This window comes from Diadema setosum, chromosome 5 (assembly GCF_964275005.1).
Source record: "Diadema setosum chromosome 5, eeDiaSeto1, whole genome shotgun sequence".
NCBI lineage: Eukaryota > Metazoa > Echinodermata > Echinoidea > Diadematoida > Diadematidae > Diadema > Diadema setosum.
In genome coordinates this window covers 24,097,819-24,121,846 of record NC_092689.1, presented here as the reverse complement: position 1 = coordinate 24,121,846, position 24,028 = coordinate 24,097,819, and the positions used below count along the sequence as shown (strand labels likewise).

The 24,028-nt window shown below is 38.7% G+C and overlaps 2 protein-coding genes across 2 annotated transcripts in view; one reads left to right on the top strand and one right to left on the bottom strand.

Annotated features, from left to right (window-relative positions):
* The window catches only part of LOC140228792 (DEP domain-containing protein 7-like), a 35,231-nt gene extending 31,339 nt beyond the window's left edge, over positions 1 to 3,892 (bottom strand). The window contains exon 1 of the mRNA XM_072309066.1: positions 3,778 to 3,892. Coding sequence (XP_072165167.1) covers positions 3,778 to 3,856 — 79 coding nt within the window. The 5' untranslated portion in view covers positions 3,857 to 3,892. The remainder of the gene's footprint in view (positions 1 to 3,777) is intronic.
* A 9,669-nt stretch (positions 3,893 to 13,561) lies between these two features.
* LOC140228640 (synaptotagmin-7-like) overlaps positions 13,562 to 24,028 on the top strand; it is a 200,517-nt gene continuing 190,050 nt past the window's right edge. Inside the window, exon 1 of the mRNA XM_072308889.1 lies at positions 13,562 to 13,665. The gene's annotated coding sequence lies outside the window, so the exon portion shown is untranslated. The remainder of the gene's footprint in view (positions 13,666 to 24,028) is intronic.

Sequence of the window (24,028 nt, the reverse complement as noted above, 5' to 3'; positions counted from 1 at the left end):
CGAATAGCTCCCGACTCGCGAAATTCGCGAAAATAAAACCCACGTGAAATATATAGCGTATACAGTATTTCGAGTTCTAATGTGTCTTTGTCCCATGTGGTACCAGGGAGGTGGTTTCCCACCTCCCTGGTGGTACCCAGAAGCATCATATTGTCGGCTAACCCCGGGCACTCCTTGTACACTGTACTGTGGGAGCTTCGCGTTCTGGCTGGTTGCAGTTAAAGGAAACCAACACCCAAAGACAAATGTGGATTGAGTGAAAGCAGCAACTAGTCGAGTTTATGGCATCATGTGTGGAAAATGTTATAAAGAAAATATAAAGAGAATTCAACATGATTTCACTTTTCTAGCATAATAAAAGAGCACTTGACTAGGGTCTAGCCGCTTTCAGAAAGTAGGGGGAATAACTATCCTTAACATATGTCAGTATGAAGTTGATGGAAAGCGTAATTTTCACAAAAAATGAATTTTTGTGGAATTACCTTCATATTTTCTTTATATTGTTGTCCACACATGATGTCATGAACTCTAAGTCTCCTCATCCAGCGGTTCCAACACCAAAACTATAAAAAAATTCATAACTTTTGCATTGATTGTCCAATTTTCCTCAAACTTTCACTGATGTGTTCTACTATTGTTGCTGCTTTCACTCAATCCACATTTCTCTTTGGGTTTTGGTTTACTTTAATTGTCGGTATACTCGTGAATTAGGCTTCACCACTGCCTATCTGTACTATACTTTATGGTGGCTTTCCTGTTATACTTGTGAATTCAGCTCCATTGTGTGACGTCCAATAGCACGTATGCACAGTGGTGGGGCTTTCTTCCACAGCATATTAATACTCAGGAATGTGGCCCCACCACACAGCAATGTACATTGTACGCTAGCCTGACCAGACGGTCTGACATGCATTAGTGTTTAAACGTTGTAAATGACCATCACTATTGACGGCAAAATCACCTAAAATGCCTTTTATTTTGTTTGATTTTAAGAGTAAGATAATTTTTACCACTCACCTACAGCGTATTTTCCTGATGGTTGAGTTGAATTCGGCGTTTTGTTGGTATCCAGACCTTATTGTTGAATTTTTTCGGAGTAGATTGTGCGGTGGCATCTTTTCCCTCGAGAGCTTCACAAAATCAACAAACTACCAAGCATGCGCAACCGGAAGTGGTTGCGTTTTACATACGCCCGTGCATTTTATGTGTTACGTACGTAAAGCTACAGCACTCATATCCACGCGTGCTGCGCCGGCAATGATTTGACCTTTTTATGGGTCACCCCGACTAGCTCATCACTTCCGCTCCCCGACTAGCTACGTTGTAGTATACGAGAGTGAATGCCATTCAAATAACACGCAGATGAGGAGTGAAGCAATACGGACATTTACAGACCTGACTTTAGCCACGGATTTCGGTGAGTTTTTGACGTAATCAAGCAAAAAATCGTATACCGATTATTGAATGATTATCATAGATTACGGGGATTCCTTATATTTTAGTTTTCCATGATTAATAAAGATATTCATGAAGGAAACGCACACCCACCGCTGAAAAATAACAACATCTGCGAAGGAATAGACGTGCAGCCGCTGTCACTTCTCGACAGCGGCTGCGTGTAGTTACATTGTACGCGTGATTGATACAGCAGTGGGGCTGATTTCCACAACCCTAACCCTAAGTAGCTAACCCCGGCACGGGGGGGGGGGGGGGGGGGGGGGGGGCTGTTACTAGGTCTAGATCCTAGTAATATTACGTGTTGGAGTCACTGTTGCGGTTTAGATCTAATACCCTAAATCCTAAACCTAACTCTATTTATTTTAGTTACTTTTTAGGCCTAACGTTAGATCTACGTACTACCAAAACCTAACCTAACCTTGCTTGCTAACTAGTATTAATATGCACGTGCACAGAACACATGCGCACTGCATGCTGCACTACCTGCAGTGGGGCCTATTTCATGATTTTGCTGTAGGCCTATTGATTGTCTATTCCACTTGACCAAAGATCAATCGGTCTGTACCTTGTAAGTTGTCGTCGGGGATAGAATCTAATGACATGTTCCATGGAGACTGAGTCTAGTCTGGCTTCACGGAATCCGTACCCCCTGCTCCCCTGCTGCTATATGCTAACTCTTGAGTAGGAAGATAGATTCTATGTGAGGTGGAGCCCTAGACAGAAAGATCCGTCTGTCCGGTGGAGGACTCTTTTATATTTTGCCATTAACGCTGTCCTCTGTCTGAAATTTGGTTTATCGTAACATTTGATTTGTGCACAACTGCTCCCCACAGGAGCTGGCATCAGTGACTTCAGTCTGTATACAGAGGGGATCCGTGAAGCCAGACGCAGTCTCCGCGAAACATTCCCTGACGGACAGATACAGACCGATCTTTCGGTCAAGTGGAGCCCTAACATTAGCCTGGCCCTAGTTAGGCTTCATATACGGAGGGGAGCCATAAAAGTTGAAAAAATATATATATATATAAAAATAAAAAAAAATAAAAAAATGATTTTAAAAATTCTTCCCGACAGAAGGATTTTGGATGTCTCCACAGGCCATCTTTTAATCTTTTAATACCAGGTAATGTACCCTTTCGGCCGGAACGCCATGGCCACGGCACTCCCATTTATATTTACATCGGCACAGAAGAAGAACATATGGACATCCTGCAAGAAGATCTCAGGGCTCTTGAAACATGGCAAGACACATGGAAGATGTCATTTAATCCTTCTAAGTGTTCTAATTCTATTGTGGTTATCTCTAACAAAAAGAAACCACCCACTCGAGACTATGAGTATGTCTTTTGTGGGCAGACCCTCCATCATTCAAGTTCCCAGCCCTATCTCGGAGTTCAAATTGACAGCAAGCTTTCGTGGGGGAACATGTAGACAACACTGTCGCTAAAGCAAACCAGACACTGGGATTCTTGAGAAGGAACCTCTGGTTTTGTCCCAAGGAAGTAAAAGCAACAGCTTATTCCACACTAGTAAGACCCATACTGGAGTACGCATCTTGCGCCTGGGATCCACACAAGATAGGCCAGATTGAGAAGTTGGAAAGGATACAAAGGAAAGCAGCACGCTTCTGCCTAGGAAACTACAGCAAGAGTAGCAGTGTCACACAGATGCTAGCAGATTTGAAATGGGAAACACTGGAAACAAGAAGAGAAAGGAATAGATTGACCATGTATTGTTATTTAAGACACAGCGGGGAATGGTGGGGATATCAGCCAATAAGTTGCCAGAAAGGAAAACAAGGAGGAAAAATGACATGCAAATCCAAATACCATTTGCAAGAACGGATACATACAAGAACTCATTTTTTGTAAGGACTCCCATGGCATGGAATAAATTAGAAAATGATATAGTTAAGGTGACATCGTCGGAGAGCTTCAAGGGGGCACTTACAGCATAACCACGCACGTGTATTCAACACCAAAGTCAGCAATATGCAGTGTGCTGCCCTGCTGGCTATAACTTTTAGAAGGTTCAGAAGGTATTGGAGGCCATGCAGCTAGACAGCTCATGCAGCATGCAAGCGGGCAGCAGCACGCAGCAGAGCGCAGGGCCGGGCAGTAGCAGGGGCCTGCCTCTGCAGTTGATGACGACCGACCGGCTCCACCGGGCGTATCGTCAGGGATCAGGTTGGATCGTGTGGCGATATGAGATCGACTGTTCGCTTGTTGTTTGACGTTAACGACACAAAATTACGAAGCCTGAATAGATTTACAACAAAATATATATTGGCCGAATTATAATAAGAAAATGGAAACTCACTCGAAGCGGGTCGTTCTCCACTGTGACAAGACAGCGATGGGTTTTCTTGCAACATCTGGAATCCAACAAGAGTTGCCATTTTGAATTTCCCCGGGTTTTGGATGAACGCGAAGATTGATACCTTGAATATCAATCGCATGGCAAGCATCGTGTGCTCATTTTTTTGAATAATTGATACCAGTCTGTGTAAGTCTCCTCGGCGCTTGACGCGCTTGCAGCGGCCACTGCATTCACAGCTGTGCCCCGTGCGGTTATGTCGATCAGTATTTCAATTTCAATTTCAATTCAGTTCACAATTAAAGAAAGAAAGAAAGAAAGAAAAAATGCACTCACGTATAACACAAATCCCTCGTGGGGACATGTACATATTACATACATACATAATATTACCTTGTAATGCACAATTACATAACTGAAGCAGAATATGTATGCATAGAGTGCTGTAAAAAGCAGAACTTGTGTTAACAAGGTCCCAGAAATGACAGAATACTATTATGCAGATAAGTTCAAGTTCAAGTTCATTTATTTGTCTCTCTTCCAGATATCATAACAAAGAATAGGCCCTACACATATTCTTGCAAAAGAAACCAATTAGCCCTCCAATTGGCCTACACAGTACAGAAATTAGACAAAAATAAACAAGAGTCTGGCAGAGTAGAATTTGAGAGGAAAGAAAGACGGGGTAGCCTTGGTTGAAGCAGCAAGTTTGTATTGTAAGGCTCCTCTATACAAGGTTTGTGATTTTAAATTGAACCTGAAGTGGTTTGATTAGCAACTGAAGAAAAAAAATCGGACATGAATAAATAAATAAATAAATAAATAAATAAATAACACTGCTTATGCATAGTATATGCAGTTTAAATAGGCAAGAATATAAAAATTTGCTTAAATAAACACACTACACACTACAAACACTAGATCTGCAAACACAGATCTGCTTAAACACTATTATACAAAAGCAAGAGTATAAGAAAGCCTAAAAAATGAAAATATATATAGATAGTGAAAAAGAAGAAGAGATGAAATAGAGATTACAAAGGAGTAAGACTAATGAAAATATTTACAGAGGCCATATCAAGAATAAGAAATACTTTATAAGCCGCTCCATCGTTTACATGGGGGACTTTATAAATTTATATATGGAAATTTGAAGTCCTGTACAAGTGAAATCAGGAGAGATTATTCAGGTTAAACATATAATGAAAATATCATGACTCAACACAATATTTATTTAAAAGACAATATTTTAGTTTACGTAGAATACTGACATCAGACTGCCTGCCTCTCTAGGATATAGGCCTACAGAATCAAGAGAATTCCAAAATTTTGGACCAGTAAAGAAGTACACTTATTGATTTGATTTTAGTTTCTGATTCATGTAGCGACCTACCCTCCGGTGTACAATCAGTGGGACTCAGTGACCATTCTTTAATTTATCTTATTCTTAAAGCCATCAGCAAAATCATATCCGAAAGCATGCACTATATCATTTAAGACATTCCAAGAGGAAAGATTTCTTGAGGACCTAAATAGCATTGAATGGAGTGTGTTGTATTCAAAAGATGTTGACCAAATGTGGAATGAATTTAAAAAGTTATTCTTAGATATTATGTGACAAGCATGTTCCTTTTGTGAAAGTCAGAAGGAAAGTTAAAGGTGCACCTTGGATCACACAGGAATATCTACAATTGGCAAAGGAACGTGATTTCCACAAAAACAGTTTGATAAGCTTTCAACTGCAAAGCGGAAAACCACTCAGTATTGTGAGACTGATGATTCTGAGAGAAACAGACACTGGAATTTATTTAAACATTATAGAAATCAAGCTAATAATCTGAATAAGAAATTGAAGAAAAAGCATTATAATAACGTTTTAAATGTATGTAATAATGATATGAGGAAAACTTGGAAAGTGCTGAAGGAATTATTGCCTAACAATAAAAAAGGAAATCAGTTTAGCAATCTTATTGATGGTGAGTTACTGAAAAACGAAAAAGATTTGGCAGATACATATTCAATGAAATATTCAATGAAGTGTGTAATATAAATGATGATGCAGATATTCCTACTGATGAAATGACTCACTGTTCATATATTGATGATGTAACGCATAATATACATGTTTTGAATTTTCTGAAATAGATTCTGAATATGTTAGAAAGGAATTGAAAAATATAGATTCTAGTAAATCCATGGGAATTCTAGGTATGCATCAAAGACTACTGAAATTAGCAGCTGATCACTTTTGTGAACCACTGTCTGTTCTGTTTAACAAATCTCTCGCCACAGCGATAATACCAGCTGATATTAAAACTGCCAAAAAATGTTCTTATTTATAAAAGTAAACGTAAAACTGATTTGAATAATTACAGACCAATATCGCTATTGCCTGTTGTAGCCAAGATATTCGAAAAAGCTATCCATAATCAATTGTATACATATTTCATAGATCACTCACTGTTAAATCAATTCCAATCTGGTTTCAGAAAATTCCATTCAACTTCAACAACATTATGTGACATCAACGAATACCTATTAGAAAATCGATGTACTGGTAACCACTTTCCAAGTTCCTTTAATATCATTAAAGATTGATTGAAATAGGGCTTGATTATGGTCTTTCTTGGCAGCACGTAACAGATTGGTGAGGAGATTTTTGTAAGCAGAGTATTTTTGCCGAGATTTGATTGATTTACTTATCTTAAATTTATGACACAATTTATTCTTTTTATTTATTGACTTTAATAGTCCCCTCGTAATCCAAGGCATGCGAGGACATTTTCTGCTTGTACCCGTTTTACGTTTTCGTAAAGGAATAGCATCATTAGTAAAAGCATGAATATATTATTTATCAATAAATTTATTGTAAGAACTTTCGGCATCTTTATGCAAAAGCACCTCACACCAATTTGTATCCAAAAGCATCTCATTAAATCTTGCAACATTTTTGGGATTATTATCTCGAATATATTTACTACAAGTGGAATCAAATTTATTATCCAATTTGAATTTAGCGAACACAGGAAAGTGATCCGATAAATCAGAAATGATGATGCAAATTTCAGTAAGTTTTATTTCTCCACTTGTACATAACAGAAGATAAGTATAACAATATCGAACATATTATTCACAAGTCGTGAAAATATAAACAAAATGTCGCATTACAAATATATAATCATGTGAAATAATACATAAATATCATTACAGATCTTTAAGTGTACAGGTGGAGGAGACCGTTATCAATAAGCAAAACGCCTGACTTGGACAACGGCCTTTGAACATGATTATGCCTTGAAACAATTTTTTTTTTTCATTTAACTAAAGGAAGGAACGGAACAATTATGCACACGTAGAACAAATAATGTAAATCTTTCAAGTATTTTGAATATCATTTGACCAAAAAGGACAACGCAAGGTGGAATGTATAAAGACGAAAGAAGGACAAAACAAAACAAAACAAAGCCCGAGAATAAGGTACCCGAATAGGAAGAGTATAGAAAGAGAGAAGAGAAGAAAAGCGATGAGATACATGCAGTGTTCAGGAGTTGGGAACAATAAAACAAAAGCGTATTCTAATTCGAGTGGTACATTGCGAGAAGAACATTTTTATAAGATGATTTAAAACATTGTAGAGAAGAACTGCGTTTAAGGTCATCATTCAATGAGTTCCATACATCTGGACCATGATGTCTTATGGAATTTTGAGCTATAATATAATTATTGTCAATATAAGTGTTGCTGAATGCTCAGTTATCCCAGTAGGTTTCGTGATTAAGGGTAGAAAAGAAAAAGATTACAGTAAATCAAGAAAATCGCTAACGTGCGCAAGTATCAAATTCAAGAAGATTTGAATTAAAGCCCCCCCCCCCCCATGAGAAAAACTGACTTATTCTCAATAGCTGAATTTGACAGTATTCCCTGAAATCCATTAGCAAAATTATCAACGTTTCCCTGTACACCACACCAAATATGAGGTTTTTTTTTTTTTTTTTTTTTTGGAGGAATAAGAATTTCTACAAAAATAGTTTCAAGAGAGTCACTCATTACAGGAAGGTCACTCAGAAACCTATTCAAAGTGAGATGGAAAAATAATGCAACACCACCACCTTTTTTTTTTACTCTTTCTGTTGTTTGAGACAAGTTTATAACAGGCAAGGAGTAAAAAAGTGCGTCATGAGAAACCTATTACAGTAGAATGACGAAGCATATCTTGTAAAAAAACTTAAAATCTTCAAAATTCTTATTCATACTCCGAATATTGCAATGAAGAAATGTCAAATCAACTTCAGCTGAATCACCTATCAAGTGGTGAAATTGATTTGAAGTGAGATAATTTACAGCTGCTAAGGACAGGTTCATCATTTTCATCGAGGTTGATACATCATTGCAGAATGAAGGGCTGTGTGGGATGCGAGGCCTCTTGGAAGAGACGCCATAGAAAATACCAACTATCAAAGATCCTATTCATTATTACAGGATCTTTGCCCCTATACTATCAGTATATCACGAGCTTTTGGAAGGGAAGTTAGCACTGCATCGTGACGTACGTGTGCAGTGCAGGGTGGCGAGATATCCTGCGAAAAGAAGGTCATAAGCACATTCGGGAGTATCGGGGCACACAAGAAGCATTTCGGGGTTTGAAACTGACCCTATTTGGGACCCTATTTTAGGATTGTTTGGAAAAGATTTGAAAACTACCCCTAATGAAAAATATTTTAAAACCCCCCTAAATACCTATAAAGACCGCCTATTTCAACGATTTTCGGGAGTCCCCCTCCACCCCCCCCCCCCATTGAAGCCCTAAAAATATACCCCTTTTCCGCATTAAAAAAAGATATATATATATGTATATATATATATATATATATATATATATATATATATATATATATATATATATATGTATGTATAGGGAACGAGCATGCGGTAGCGAGATGACCACTTGAGTGGGGGGGGGGGGGGCGGGGGAATGCAAGACATAATCGTTTAATACAATTTAGGTAGGTCTGCTTAAGACAGAGTTTGTAAAAACTGCTGAAGTCCATTTTTCATGAAAACCGGTCGTTAACGTGGCAACACAGTCTCCCATATTTTCGAAACATGTGTCCTGTGATACCCCGAAGCTTGTTCCATATACACGGGTGTGCCGAATTGCATGGACATTGCTCCGGGGGTTGATCAAAATATCATTTCGCTCTGATTTATTTTCATGATAGGCATATGTGGTTACCATGCATATAACACAGTTTCCAACGCATTCAAAAAATAACAATGTGTGTGTACAAAGGCCCTCGTGAGCATTTTGCTCGAAAAAAAAACAAAACAAAAACAAAAACCAAACCAAACCAAAATCAGGAAGAAATCCTGCGGTCCGCAATATTTTCCCAATTTATTGCCATAATACATGCCGTTTACATATTACCATAATGTGTTGTTACCATGACAACGCAGCTTCCAACACATTCGAAAAAGGTCTTGCACATCTTCGTCCCGACACTCATTATATGACGTGTGCCAAGCATTTTGCTCCGCCGGACGGTTAATGACGAACTTTTTCGATACCTTTGTATTTTCCTTATCAATCGCCGTAATATGCTGTTACCATGGCAATGCAGCTTTTTAGACATTAAAGAATCTTCATCCAAGGCTGATGTGAGCGCCAAATTTCATGATTATTTTTCGCCGCGAAAAATGCTGGTGAATAGCTCCATCACCCAAAACTATGCCTGATTTGTGTCCATAATAATTATGCCGTCACAATGATGGCAACGCAGCTTCCAACAGGCCTACATTCGAGAAAAATTATATAAACATTGTAGTTGCTCCGCGTATTGGCAGTACTAGAAATAGCAATAATAATGTCACAACAGAGGAATGCATTAAATGCCAATCTTGATTTTAACCAAAAATCCGAATTTTCGGGCGTCCTCCCCTTTCGTCAGGGATGACAGTGCGAATGAATTTTCACAGTGATATTAAAAGTAGGGTATTAACACCTCACTGTTAATATCACTGTGAAAATTTAGCATCTTACGGAGCCGATTGTTACCGCTGTTCATTTCCAAAAGTAAAGGCAAACATCCGACTTTTTTTGGTGGCCTGATCGGGCCACCAAAATCTTCATTTCCGAATTTTTGGTGACCCGACTTGCGTTTTTGGTGGCCCCGGGCCACCGGGCCACCGTTAGTGTCGAGCCCTGATAGTGCGATGATGCTGATACTCGTACCGTACGACTCTGTCATCTTAGGATGAATTATAGTCGAGACAATGTAGATGACAAAAGATGTCGCATGAAGCCGGCTGTTACGAAGCTTTCGACCTTGGTCTTCCTCAGCTTTATTATCTACTAAGCAGACGTGTTAGTTACTTGGGTGTCTTGTGGCTGTCTTGTGGCTCTCATCCCGCCACAAGACATCTACATTGTCTCGACTATGTATTGATCCCCAAACCAATGTGTAGTTGTGCTATCTATGGGCGTTGCTTAAAACTGGAGAAGTATAATTCAATTCGCAAGATTTGCAACGCACCGATTTTACCGCACGCGGTGGACTTTGCTTTTGCAACAAACAGACAAAACGAGATGTGCCCTTAATATCAGTTTTGCCGCAAAACACATCAAAAAGTTAAAAAATAACATTTTACTTTTTTTGTAGATTGCTGAAAATTAAACATTCAATAACGTATATTGTAACCGACATTCATAGAATGATCTCTACATCATTTGCGTTCTACGCCAACAGAGTGGTAACGAAAAATCGTGATTAAAAGAGTTGAACAAAGTAATGGACTTATTAGTTTTTGCGAACAAACTCTTCTTATTCATATGGGCCCAACTGCATGACCATAAACATAGCTTTTCATTCATTCATTCATTCATTTATTTTTTCCATCTCCAACAGAACTTGTATAAATACATTTTTTTTTTCTCGCGCTGGAAGCCCTATCGATTTATAGGATCCTACAGAATAAAGGGTGAGACGCTACAATATATTTAGAGCCATGTACATAATACAGTATATTCGTTCGCGTATAATAACCATAATATTACTGAAATTTAAAGACTACACTATCAATTTAAAATAATTATTGGTAGTGTGTTGCCCATGTTCATTCATTTCTCGATTTTCTTCAAGCAGAATGCTAGAAGAAATTTGAATGCATTTCACTAATAATTTTCAATTCATGCGAGGTCTCACGGTTTCCTTATACGTTCACTCACAAACATGAAATACATTTCTTTTTTTTTTCTTTTTTTTTGCACTGCAGTTAGGTAAAAGGGACACTGTCTTGAACAACTCACCCCGTGCAATGCCGTAAGCAAAATATGGTTGATTATGAGGGGTCAAAGCACTTTGATTTTTTTTTTTTTTATAATAGATCCCATGTGTGTTCAACAAAGTAACACAGTGGTTTTCTGATGGGCTGGGGACGGGACAGTGGTAATGCACCGTCATTTAAGGGTGATTTTCTGTTGTGTTGTTTTGGTTTGGTTTTCTCATTTGTTTTGTTTTGTTTTGTTGTTTTTTTTTGAAGAGAGAAACGTTTGTGTTTATGCTTTATTTGTACGCTAATTTGGCATCCGAAGAGGCTTCATCAGGAAGGAAAGGCTGTGTCGGCGTGGGTCGGTGGGGGTGCACGTCACATTGTGACAAGATCGACACACAATGAGTCATACAGCCCATAACTGAGCTCACGAGTTATAAAGCCCACGAGTCATACTGCCCATGAGTTCGAAACTAAGCAAACAAGGCACACGAGACCAACCGTGCTGTATCGTCGACTCGTGATGGGCTGTATAACTCGTGGGCTGTATCTCGACTCGTGGATGTCAGCCTCGTTGGATGACCCCTGGAGGGGTAGGGTTGGCCGGGCTTATAGAATGAATGGTTTCATTCTTGATTTGTACAATGTATATCGTTTTTTATGAGTGGAATGTGATTTTTTAATCCAACATATTCAAGGGAAATATGTTTACATATGTCAGTATTTTTTTTTTTTTGGATTGATTTATAATTGAAATAACACTGATGTTGAAGAGAAAGACTTTTTGCAGTATGATATCAAAAAACGACTTGTTTTTGTTTCAGAATTCTATTTGTATCGTCTTCGTTCATGTTATACCTAGAATGGCTTAATCCGTGTATGATTTGAATGAAATCAGGAAAGATGAAGCAAAAAAAAAAAAAAAAAGTGTGTGTGTGTGTGTGGGGGGGGGGCATTTCATGAAGCGTTTTGGTCAGATTTTTTCTTGACAAACTGTTACAAGCTACTGAAATCCTTGCACCTGATTGGCTGAGAGCAAATACTATTGTCTGACTTGTCGGACAAAAAAATGCGTCATGAATGTCCCCATGCAGACCGTCATTGCTTCCCATAATATCAACGCCCTCTAACGTCGACTCCGCGGAGGGTGCACGGATTTTGTGCTAAGGGACTATAATAGAGTCTGGAAACAAGACTGGGGGTGGGAGTGGATGGGGGCGGGAGGCGAGAGTGTGTGTGGGGTGGGGGGGGGGGTGTACGTCAGGCATGGTATGGGCAACATTATGAGAAGTTAGTGCTTAATTTGCATGGCAGAGAGGGCCACACGTTTTGATTTTGTTTTGTTTTGTTTTGTTTTTTGAAAGCTGGTGTAAAATACATGAAATACATTTCTTCAAGGGCTGTATAAACCCGCTCACTTTGATTTCCATACAAAATAGAGACTAGTTTGCATTTAATTACATCATAATAATGGAGAAAACTATAACAACAACAATAACAAAACACGAACTGTCCCATATTGCTTATATAAATAATATGTGACAGGGAGATCCCCCCGAATCAAACAAATAGCACAGAAAATATATACAAAGGCAGTTTCTCATTTTTCATTATGTCTTTAGTCTTTATGTCGATATGTGTCATATTTGAATATTTCGCTCATGGTATAAATTCTATGTTCTAAATATATTACACTGGAGTACAGTAAAATCAATTTCATCCATATTTTGTTATAAAGAAGGATTTAAATGCCATATGAATACTATTTGCAATTGATAATTTTGGAAAATTGAAAATATATATGGAGACTTTTATTTTCTATTTTTTTCTACATACACGTGTATTTTATTTTCAGCAAAAGGCTTACTCCACTTTCACCTGATTAACCGGTAGGCCTAATGATCCAGAAAGTCAATGGAAAAAAAAAAACCCAACCCAAAATATATGAGCAAATAAACCTTCAAATTTTGAACATACAACCCAAAAGACTAACCTTTCCTAAGTCAACGTAAAATCAAGTTTTCAGGCTTACATAATGACTCCACCATACAGCATATTCAAATTCAAAGCAACCCTCAACACAAACAGGTTAACAGGTAAACCCATTTAAAACCAAAGTAAAATCACTCCTCAGGCCTATCACTATGCATAACAATGTATCATACAGACTGAGGATAGGCCTTGACGACTGTCTTTACAGATAACGAGAGATGGCAGCAAATAACTTCAAAACTTTTCTTCCAAAGTACGAAGTTTGCACAAGACCACTGTACCATCACTGAGCGAATTGTGCCCACGCCTTTCGCTCTCGTTGTGTTGGGTACGCCCAGGCAGCTCAACCGGCGTGGAAAAACGGTCGAGACATGCGAAGCTCTCTGTGTCTCCCGTCCCTGCAACCACCGCTACTTACTTGCTTGTTTACCCATCCACGGCACTCCTGCAAACACTGTGTGACTTTGGAAGTGGCTGGTGAAGGAGGACAAATTCACGGATATATCGCATTGATTTGGAGCTGACAGTATGTTAAAGCGTATCAGTTTTATATATCAGGAAGCCATTAGCCGAAGGGAGGAATGATTTACGTATCCGAACGAAGGAAAAGAGTCAAGGACGATTTGTTTTATAGTAAGTTGATTGATTTAAAATCCGTGTTGTGTGGTACATAGTGGTCTCATGCAAGTCCTGCAACGCCAGTGTATATTTACGAGGTAGGCTGCTGCTGGTGCCAGTGCAGTGGTGGTGGTATTGTGTGGTAGTTGTCGGTTCAGCCGAGTCCATCGTACCCACGTGCAACTAATTAGTGGCCAATTATACTCAACGGAGGGCTTGTGCTACTTACGAGTCATCTAAACATATAGAATCTATATAATTACAGGGCTCGACATTTCTAGTAGTGGCCCAATTAATGGCCTGGCCTGGGGCCACTAAAAACTTTTGTTGAATGTGACTGGGCTACCAACATTTTCATAAAGGCCTGACCTAGTCTACATGTATAACGTTAGATAACTTTAAGTTTTTGTGTCCTGATTCACAATTGGGCACTAAGAATGATAACATTTGTTTCTGTTTGTTTTGGGCCACTCTACATTTCTTTTTCAGGTCACCAAAATATCATATTTAATAATAATAAAAGACTTCAGTGGCCTAAATTGGGCCACCATCTAAAAAAAAAAAAAAAAAAAAAAATGTGTTGAGCCCTGATATAATTTATTGACACTGTGTGACGACTTTATTGTTTAGTTCACATGTTCCAGAAGGCCTACACAATGCCAAAAGATGAAAAGAAGAGATTGTAAATGCATTACTAATATCCAACAACTTTTAATCGTTGTACCAAATTTTTCACCCGTCATGTGTCTTTTCAAGTTTTTGTGTGTATAACCCTCAAGACGTTTGATAGACCTACATGGGAGAGTGTATCGTGTGACCAGATCTTTCATTGCTCTGAATTCCACCGTCCTCAGATTGAATGAAAGCAATATATAGTCGTTAAAATTGCTTTTTTTCAAAATTGTATGAATTATTTACTCTGATTTATTATTATCATATTATCATTATTATTATTATTATTATTATTATTATTATTATTGTTATTATTATATTGTAATTATTTATTCAGCTTTCAATCACAACTATCAATATTACATAATACAATTGAATATTTTTGGAAAATATACTTCAAGCTAAAGGGATGGTACAGTATTGGTGGAGATGAGAACTGGGCTTTTAACTTTTTACGAGATACCAAGAAAACACTTATGAAACTGTACAGAGCATTTACATTTTAAGAGGAATTCAAAGTTTGTTTGATGAAAATCAGGTTTGGAATGACTGAAACATCCAAAAACAAAGTAAAACAAAGCGATCGTGATAAAAGGTGGGTCCCACACTTTATTAGAATCGCTCTGTTTTGGATATCTCAGCCATTTCAAAACCAATTTTCATCAAATAAACATTTAATTCCTCATGGAATTACATGCTCTGTATTATATTTCAGAAGAGGTTTCTTATTATCTTACCTAAAAATGTTAGAAACCTAAAATTAGGTCTCGACCAAAACTATACGATCCCTTTTTTACCCCTCTACAAAAAGTTATCTTAAATCCATGTATTATCCACTTCATCTACAAATAATGTGCCTATTGGTAGGAGCATGGTCAATTTTTGGATTAAATGAGCACCCCTCGCCCTGGCCATTCCTCATTTCCCTCTTCCTTCCCAAGTAGAAATGTATAGTGTGGCTATGACATACACTTTTTTGTATATAAGTGCAAAATTCAAGATACATTGTAATCTTATCTTTTTGCGCCTCAGCCACAAAGTGTCGCTGGAGGCATTATGTTTTCGGTTGTCCATCCGTCTGTCCTCTGTCTTTTTGACTCTAATCAATTTTGTGGACAACCTGACTTAAAAACTGTTTTAGGTTCCTATTGGGCCTAGACATTATATGAAACTTTTTTGTACAAAATTTTGTGTAGCATACATGCAAGTTGTGCCTATTAACTCTAGGGTGCACTTGCACAAGGTCAAAGGTCAGGGTCAAATTCTTAAAGTTTCACTATTCCCCCTCCCCCATATTTATGCAATGCCTGAAGATATTTTCTGTGGAATTTTCAGGCCATTGGGTCAAAGGTCAAGGGTCAAAGGTCAGGTTAAATTGCTTTGAGTTTCCTATATTTTTTAGGCTAATGCTGAAATTACACTTTTTCTCCATACCATGGAAGATTACTCAATGCAGTATAAAAACCAGGTAAAACCCTGTGTGCATTACTTCACAATGATTCTGTTCTCCAGAGGCAAGATTTTGGCCATGCAGTCAAAGGTCAAGTGAAAGATGTAAAATGTCATTTTTCTCCATATTTTGATTATAGCTCAAAGTATAGCCATGAAAATAGATGTTACTAGTGATTATTTGAAGAATTGTAGGTGTTGGGGTCAAAGGGCAAGGGTCAAAGGTCAAGTGACAATGTTCAAATTCCCAAATACTAGCTGCTCTCTTAATTTAGCCATCCATCCAAATGAAACCTAGTTCAAGGAAAGTAAACATTCAACATATTATGTGTGACAAACATGTCATTTTAGTTGTTTGCCAATTATGTGAAACTGTCATCTCTAATTGTCAAGACGTACTCTAAACCTGTAAGGAGAACCATGTGATATGGCGGAGGCATACCAGTTGCCATGTAGTGACATTTCAATTTTATTTATTATCATTATTTTTTTTTTTTTTAAGAGAGATCAATCCTGTTGTAGCCAGTGATTTCATGTCTTAGACCACTGAAATAGACTTATGACCTTACTTGTTGCCTTCAAATCTCAGTACCATGGTCACTACTTCATCGGGAGAGGTTGGGCGACAAGTTTTTTGCCCATTACATTGGTACTGTACTTCCACTCAAACAGTAGTTGGTATTGGCCTACTAGGTGCAAAGCACACAACATGAAGCTCAGTATGTAGGCATTTGTAATACACTAACCATGCACAGTTACTAAAACCACTGATGACCACAGCAACAAGTACACACACGATACCACATGCAGACACAAAACAGCGATAAAAATGGACGCAGCAGTCTCATAATTGTGGCAAATGCATCATCAGAACAAACCTTCTAACATTTGATCCACAAAACAAGTCACAATGTCTGCGACCTAAGTGTACAACGTTGTATCAATGCAGAGAAGGAGGCGGCACTGCTAACTTTAACGTGTTAACAACATGCACGTTACAATGTTTTGTGACAGATGCACTTTTTTCATATTCATGTCTCCTTTAAATGCTTTTTTATTTTCATTCTATTTATTTATTTATTTTTTGCTATTTCCCTGTTTTGGGGGTGCTGAACACAAATTCTAACGACAGCAAAACAAAACTTTGATAACTGCTACTTATAGGACCAAAACCACCCTATGAAGTAATTTATAATTACAGAGCTCTGTATATTGACATTCTCTAAGATCTCTGATAAGTTTTGAGCTTCTAGGCCTGCAAAAATTTGTTCTTATATTTCTTTTTCAGAATAATCACATTTCTGATGGCCATCTCTAATACAGTATCTATCAAAGCAATACAGGTTTTTTTTTTTTTTATTTTTATAAAACACTAACTATGTGTATAAATCTTCCTTGATTGTGAATTTTTAAAGTGATAACTTTAATTGGTTGATTGATTGATTTCTTTTCACTCTTTTTTTCCAACAAATAATAATAAGGAGTAAATAAAGAATCATATCATGGGCATACATTCAGCTTTGCAAAGGAGAAAATGATAATTAAGAAATAAAGATAAAAAGTATGCAATACGGCAAAATACAAAGTTAGTATGTTTAGAGAAAAAGAGAATTGAGAGGTCCACTGAAAAGCATGCTTGTATATTGTGAACCACTCAAAAGATTCTTATAATAACTTTAATAAGTAAGAACTTGATGAGCCAGTCACGTCTAACTCCAATGCAGTCTCCAAACAGAGACATCAAAATTTAATGTGAAACACCTCTCCTGCCTTGCACACACGCACACATGACCATACTTTAAAAGGGTATGTACAGTTCTGGTTGAGGTGAGGATTTAGCTTGTAACGTTTTGTGAGATATTCAGAAACCACAGTATGAGATGTCAAAGAGCATGCAATTCTAAGGGGTATCAAAAGTTTATTTGATGAAAATCAGTTTTGAAATGGCTGAGATATCCAAAAAACAATGTGAAACAAAGAGATCCTGACAAAAGGCGTGGCCTGTCGCCTTTTATTGTTATCACCTTTTTGGATATCTCGGCCATTTGAAACCCAATTTTCATCAAATAAATGTTGAATCCTTCTTAAAATTACATGCTTTTTCATATTTCATAAGAGGTTTCTCATTATCTCACTTAGTAATGTTCAAAACATGAATCCCCACCTCAACCAGTACTGTACAGTCCCTTTAAATCATGTTTCTGATGGAATAGAAGCAGAAAGAGGAACAAAAACTGGGGGGGGGGGGGGGGGTAGAAATATGTTACTGTCACACGCACACACACACACTCGTACACAACATTATATTTTACACTAGGTGTGTCTGTCAACACTAGCCAATAAATTTACATTTTGGATGACGTTTGCGAATTATTTCTACATTAGTGGGAATTTCTACATTTGTGGGCGATTTTTTACATTTGAGGTTGATGTATTTCTACATTAGTGGACATTTCTACATTTGTGGGCATTTTTACATTTGTCGGTTCAACAATGTGACTCTGTATTGCAAATGAAGGGGTTGTAAACTATGAGTAGGCTGACGACACTTAATATGACTGCCTTCACTAGGTCCTACTGTGTAACCTTGGCAAATGTTTAGACTGTGCAATTGCATAATCTATATGGAATTGCAGTTAGAAAATAATCCTTCTGAAAAAGGAAATAAAAATCCTGCAGTTATTTCTAAGGATTTACTTATTACCTGTACACATTTATGATGGACAGTGGAAGTGTGCAGCCTGAATTTGTCCAGATAAAGTGGTGGAAAAAAACACATGAAAAATTTGACACTAAGTTTTGTTGCACTTAAGCGGGATTCCCGCTAAAGTGGTTCTCGATTAACTGTGAGCACGGTATGAAATACTTATCATAATTGGTAATTTGGACACAAAGAAAATAATAATTTTTCGAAATTATATAAACTTAAAGGGTGTGTACAGTTCTGGTCGAGGTGAGGATTTAGCTTTTAACAATTTGCGAGATATTCAGAAACCACTCTATGAGATGTCAAAGAGCATGCAATTCTAAGGGGTATCAAAAGTTTATTTGATGAAAATCGGTTTTGAAATGGCTGAGATATCCAAAAACAAGGTGAAGCAAAGATATCCTAATAAAAGTGTGGCCTGTCGCCTTTTGTTATTATCACTTTTTTTGATATCCCAGCCATTTGAAAACCAATTTTCATCAAATGTTGAATCCTTCTTAAAATTGTATGCTCTTTCATATTTCATATGAGATTTCTCATTATCTCACTTAGGAATGTTCAAAGCATGAATCCCCACCTCAACCAGTACTATACAGTCCCTTTAAAGTGATACAGTACTTTATTTATGCATTTGATATGAAGGTACAGACTGGTAATGATTATTATTATTTTTTTTTTTTAAGAATCCACCATTTGATACTACATTTTGTAGTACTGAACTCTCTGTTGATGAAGTAGCTGGTACTAGGCTTTTGTGATGTAATCTCAGCTTTTTTTTCTTTATTTTTTGTTGATTTTTTTTTTTTTTTTTTTTTTTTGAGAGGAGGAATTCCGTGATGAGAGAGACATTTTGCATGAGCAGCAAAGATTGTCCATGGAAAGTGCTCTAAAGACATGTGGTATAGATTTTATTGATAGACAAGAGGACTGATTAATGCACTCTGAAACCCTGATGACAAATTCATGGTGCATAGATTACAATGGCAGTTAACCTGTTTGAGTTAGCACTTTTAACCCAAGTGTGTAACCTTGTATGCAATAAACTATTTGGACAGCAGGTACATTGTAAGTATGGTTGGACTTAATAGACATCAACCACTTTTCGATTAATTACGTTTTATTAGCTCACCTGAGCCAAAGGCTCAAGTGAGCTATTGCGATCGCCCTTCGTCCGGCGTGCGTCGTGCGTCGTGCGTCGTGCGTCGTGCGTCGTCCGTCGTGCGTAAACTTTTTACATTTTCATCTTCTTCTTGAAAACCCCAAGACCGATTTTCATCAAACTTGGCAGGTAGCATCCCTAGGGGGTTAGGAACTCAATTTTTAACAATGGGCACCATGCCCCACCCAGGGGGCCCCCAGGGGGGCCCAAACCCCCCAAAATGAAGGAATCTTTAAAAATTTTCTTCTCTAGTTTGTTCATGGCAGAATCAGGGGTGCTCCCCTTGGGATCCAGGGGTGGGGGTGGGGAGGGGTCCTAATGGGGCCTAAATTGTACTTTTTCATCTTCTTCTTGAGAACCCCATGACCAATTTTCCCCAAACTTGGCAGGTAGCATCCCTAGGGGGTTAGGATCTCAATTTCTTAAAATGGGCACCATGCCCCACCCAGGGACCCCCAGGGGGGCCCAACCCCCCAAAATGAAGGAATCTTTAAAAATCTTCTGTAGAATCAGAAGTTATAGAGCTAAGATAATACTATGAGTGAGTACATTAATGAGTGTAGTTTCAAGTTTGCTCATAGCAGATCCAGGGGTGCCCCTCTTGGGGGCAGGGGGAGGGGGTTGGGAAGGTCCAAATGGGGGCCTGAATTGTACATTTTCATCTTCTTCCTGAAACCTCATGATGGATTTTCGTCAAACTTGGCAGGTAGCATCCCTAGGGGGTCAGGATCTCAATTTATCAAAATGGGCACCATGCCCCACCCAGAGGGCCCCAGGGGGCCCCAATCCCCCCAAATTAAGGAATCTTAAAAAAAATTTGGGCCCTTATTGTACATTTTCATCTTCTACTTAAGAATGCCTGGTCAAATTTTAGTAGAGCTGTGAATACTTTAGATTAGTGACTGCGTGAAAGGTGAACTTGCGATACTCAGGTGAGCGCTAGACCCGTGGGTCTCTTGTCTAAAAAAATATCAATTTTGTGCTGGTGCAGAAAATCCAGTAGAGACTCAGATAGTTGACTTGTGTCTTACACATTGAAATCTTGGTGACAAACACAAACTTGTGACATTTTTATCTGTGCGTCCTTGCGAGCTCATTATCTGACTTACCGGTACTGCCTGTCCTCCATTGATTAAGCATGTAGCTGTCCATAATGAACAGCAAAGATGCATTAACATTGATGTGTATGAACTAACGGGAACTTTTCTTTGAATTCTGTGTCCTCTGTCTACATATAAGTTACTGGTTTCCTCATTTCTCTAGGTTATTGGCATATGTTCATGTATTCTGATGTATCATTGTGCCCAGTCACATGTGCACTTTCGATGTTAAATACGAAAGACAGCATTTATGCAAAGGCAGTCGGTCTGAAACATGGTAGACCTACCACGCAGTACAGGCGTTTGCTTCTAAACTTACTTGCATTTGAAAATGATTAGTGGAAGAGTGTAGAAACAATTTTGGTTGGTATGACATTTTATTGCTTTTTCTTTATGATGGCACTGCTCAATGCTTTGATTTGTTCCCAGTTGCTTATATTCACCTTTCCCAATAGGGGGATACTATACAATTTTGTAGTATCACATTTAATTGAGTTGTTGTTTGCTATTAACCATGATGGTTGCTATGCATGCTGTAGCCAATTTTGTTTTGTACATAATTTATGATGCTATACAGAAATTACGCACTGCTCTTTGGTGAAAGGGATGCTTTGTGACTTCTTGTATTTCTAATATGTCGTGAAGTGTGTGCATGCTGAAAGACAGGGTCCGATGACCAGTGATGCTGTTTCTGAAGGTCTTACCAAGGGCTTTATTGTTAGAGGTTTGCATTTATGAGTCAAGAATAGTATGAACTCTATGTTTTATGTGTCACCAAGGCCTTTAGAGGTTTAATGGGTATGTTGGCATGGGGAAATTAAAAACTGCCCAGTGTGAATTCAGCCTTGGTGGGTGCTTAAGGATGCCTAAGTGAGAGGAAGTTTCCGAGGTTACCATAGAAGCTTCATGTAACAAGCTTGATTTATAATTCATTCTTTTCAAGTTTTCATCTGATCTTTTCAAAGGCAAAATTAAGCTGTTAGTGCTGATGTTCTGCTCATTCCATTGCAATGCAATATTTGAATTATTTTTTATCTAGTTTTTGGTAGAATTATATATGCTGTTATGTATACACCATACTCAACACTGATTTTCTCAAGGCCCTGTCACACCTTTCTGGGCAAGCCTTGCGTGCGACTTGTGAAGATCAATTTTTACTACCCGGAGGTCCCCGCAGGTGATCCGCACATGACAGTACCTAGCACGTATCTCACCCGTAGTTATCTGGAGTTGCTCATGCAAGTCCTATTCACCCGCAGCCAAGTTTAGGCCCTGTCATACCTTTCCGGGCAAGCTAGGTGGGCTCGTTGCGTGTGGGGATTTTCCAGCACGCAGGGCAATTTTTGCAGGCGGACAAGGATTTGGGCAAGTTTTGCATGCATCTTACCTGCTGGACCCGTGCTATTTACGTTCTACTTCCGTGCGACCTGTGTGTCGGGCGCATGGGTGGCGAGTGAGGGCTGACAACTCGGTGAAGGAATCCCTCTGAAGGAATGGCAGAAGTCCCACTGATTATCCTGGCCGCATACGGGGACTGTGAAGTACCTGCATGGGCGTTGCTTGCGAGGTACCTGCGTGGGACCTCTGCGGGCAATCGCCTCAAATCATTCGGAAAATTTTTGGTCATGCTCAAAACTTGGCTGCGGGTAAATCGGACTTCTGGGCAACTACGGGCAAGATACGCACTAGGTACTGTCAGGTGCGGACCAGCTGCTGGGAGGTCCGCGTAGCAAAAATTTTTCCCTGCAAGTCAACCCGGCAAGGCTTCCCCAGACACAGAGTGACAAGGCCTTGAGCATGCTCAAAACTCGTTCCGGGTGAATGGCGGAGGTTTGCCCGCAGAGGTACACGCAGAACACCAGTAGGAGGCTCTTAGTGGCAGCACCTCGCAGGCAACTCCCATGCAGGTACTTCGCAGCTGTAACGCAGGTACTTCGCAGTCCCTGTATGTCGCTCGTAGCTGAAAATGGATCGGTTTCAAAGCTCTCATGCAGGTCACACGGAATAAACACAAGTAGCAGGTAAATAGCACGCATCTAGCAGTAAGACGCAAGTACGGAACTCGCCAACATCCTTGTCCGCCCACAGAAAATTCTCCTGCGTGCTGGAAAATCCCTACTTGCAACAAGCCCATGTGGCTTACCCGGAAAGGTGTGACAGGGCCTTTAGAAACTGGGCAGAGGTTTTGGCTTTAAAGAGTTGAGTTGTTAGGTATTTCAATCAATGAATTAGAATAAATAGTGTAAAATACATGACCAGGGAAACATGGTAAAATACTAACTGAGCCCAGGGCCTCATTTTATCAAAATTTATAATCTATTGTAAGTCCTGGAAGTCAATAACTCTTTCAAATCAATCATATAAAATCCATGATCACTGATAACTTCTCATTAAATATGTTTAAAAGCCCATTTTTGATCAAGAGACCTATAACTGAAATCACTTATGACTTCCTCCCGAATCAGATGTGCACAACTATTCAAAATCAATCACAACTTCTCAACTCAGTTATACAGTTGTAATTCTTATTGTTGATCCAAATCAATTATAAGAAGAGACCATCTAGGTAAACTAATTTGCAAGGCAATTTACAGACGGTTGTTGTAATGCCTTCCTAGTCTAATAGCTGGAGACTTGTTACAAACATCTGTCTGTTTAACTTAAATTTTCTAACATTTAAGTAAATATTTCTACCCTCTAGTTACGGTCTGTTCCTTCCACCTAATCAACCATTGACATGCATTGCTCTCACGACTGCTTTACGTGGATATAGTGTAGAGCAGTAGCTTAAGGTGTGTCTTCATCAGCCCGAAGTTCAAACTAGCGGGATATTTTGCGGTCTGGGAAAATACAGTAGCCCGATATTGCGAATGTGCATCTTCATCAGCTCGAAACAGCCCGCTTGGGGAAATAAACCTGAAATTTGACATATTATATGCATACGTGTACTTTGCATCTCTCTTTAGTTCGAAATTGGATTTCCCTGTCCAAATCTCCCGTATCACGATACACAACAGACTGGTAGTACCTACGGACACGTGTTTAGGTACAATAGGTATCAGAATAGTAATGAGCTTGATTGACTCACGTTTGTCGCGTCGATCTCGATTGCGTACACAATAAGTGTTATGAGCTTTCAGGTCTATTTTCTACCATTCTGTGGCACATTCAGGCGCGGTGGAGCACCCCAATTATCTCGCAGAAATCCATCGGCAGCCGAGCCTCATTTGCATAAAGTAAACAATATGTACTCGCGTAGTTGAGAAAAAGTAAACAACTTCTCAAGCTAAT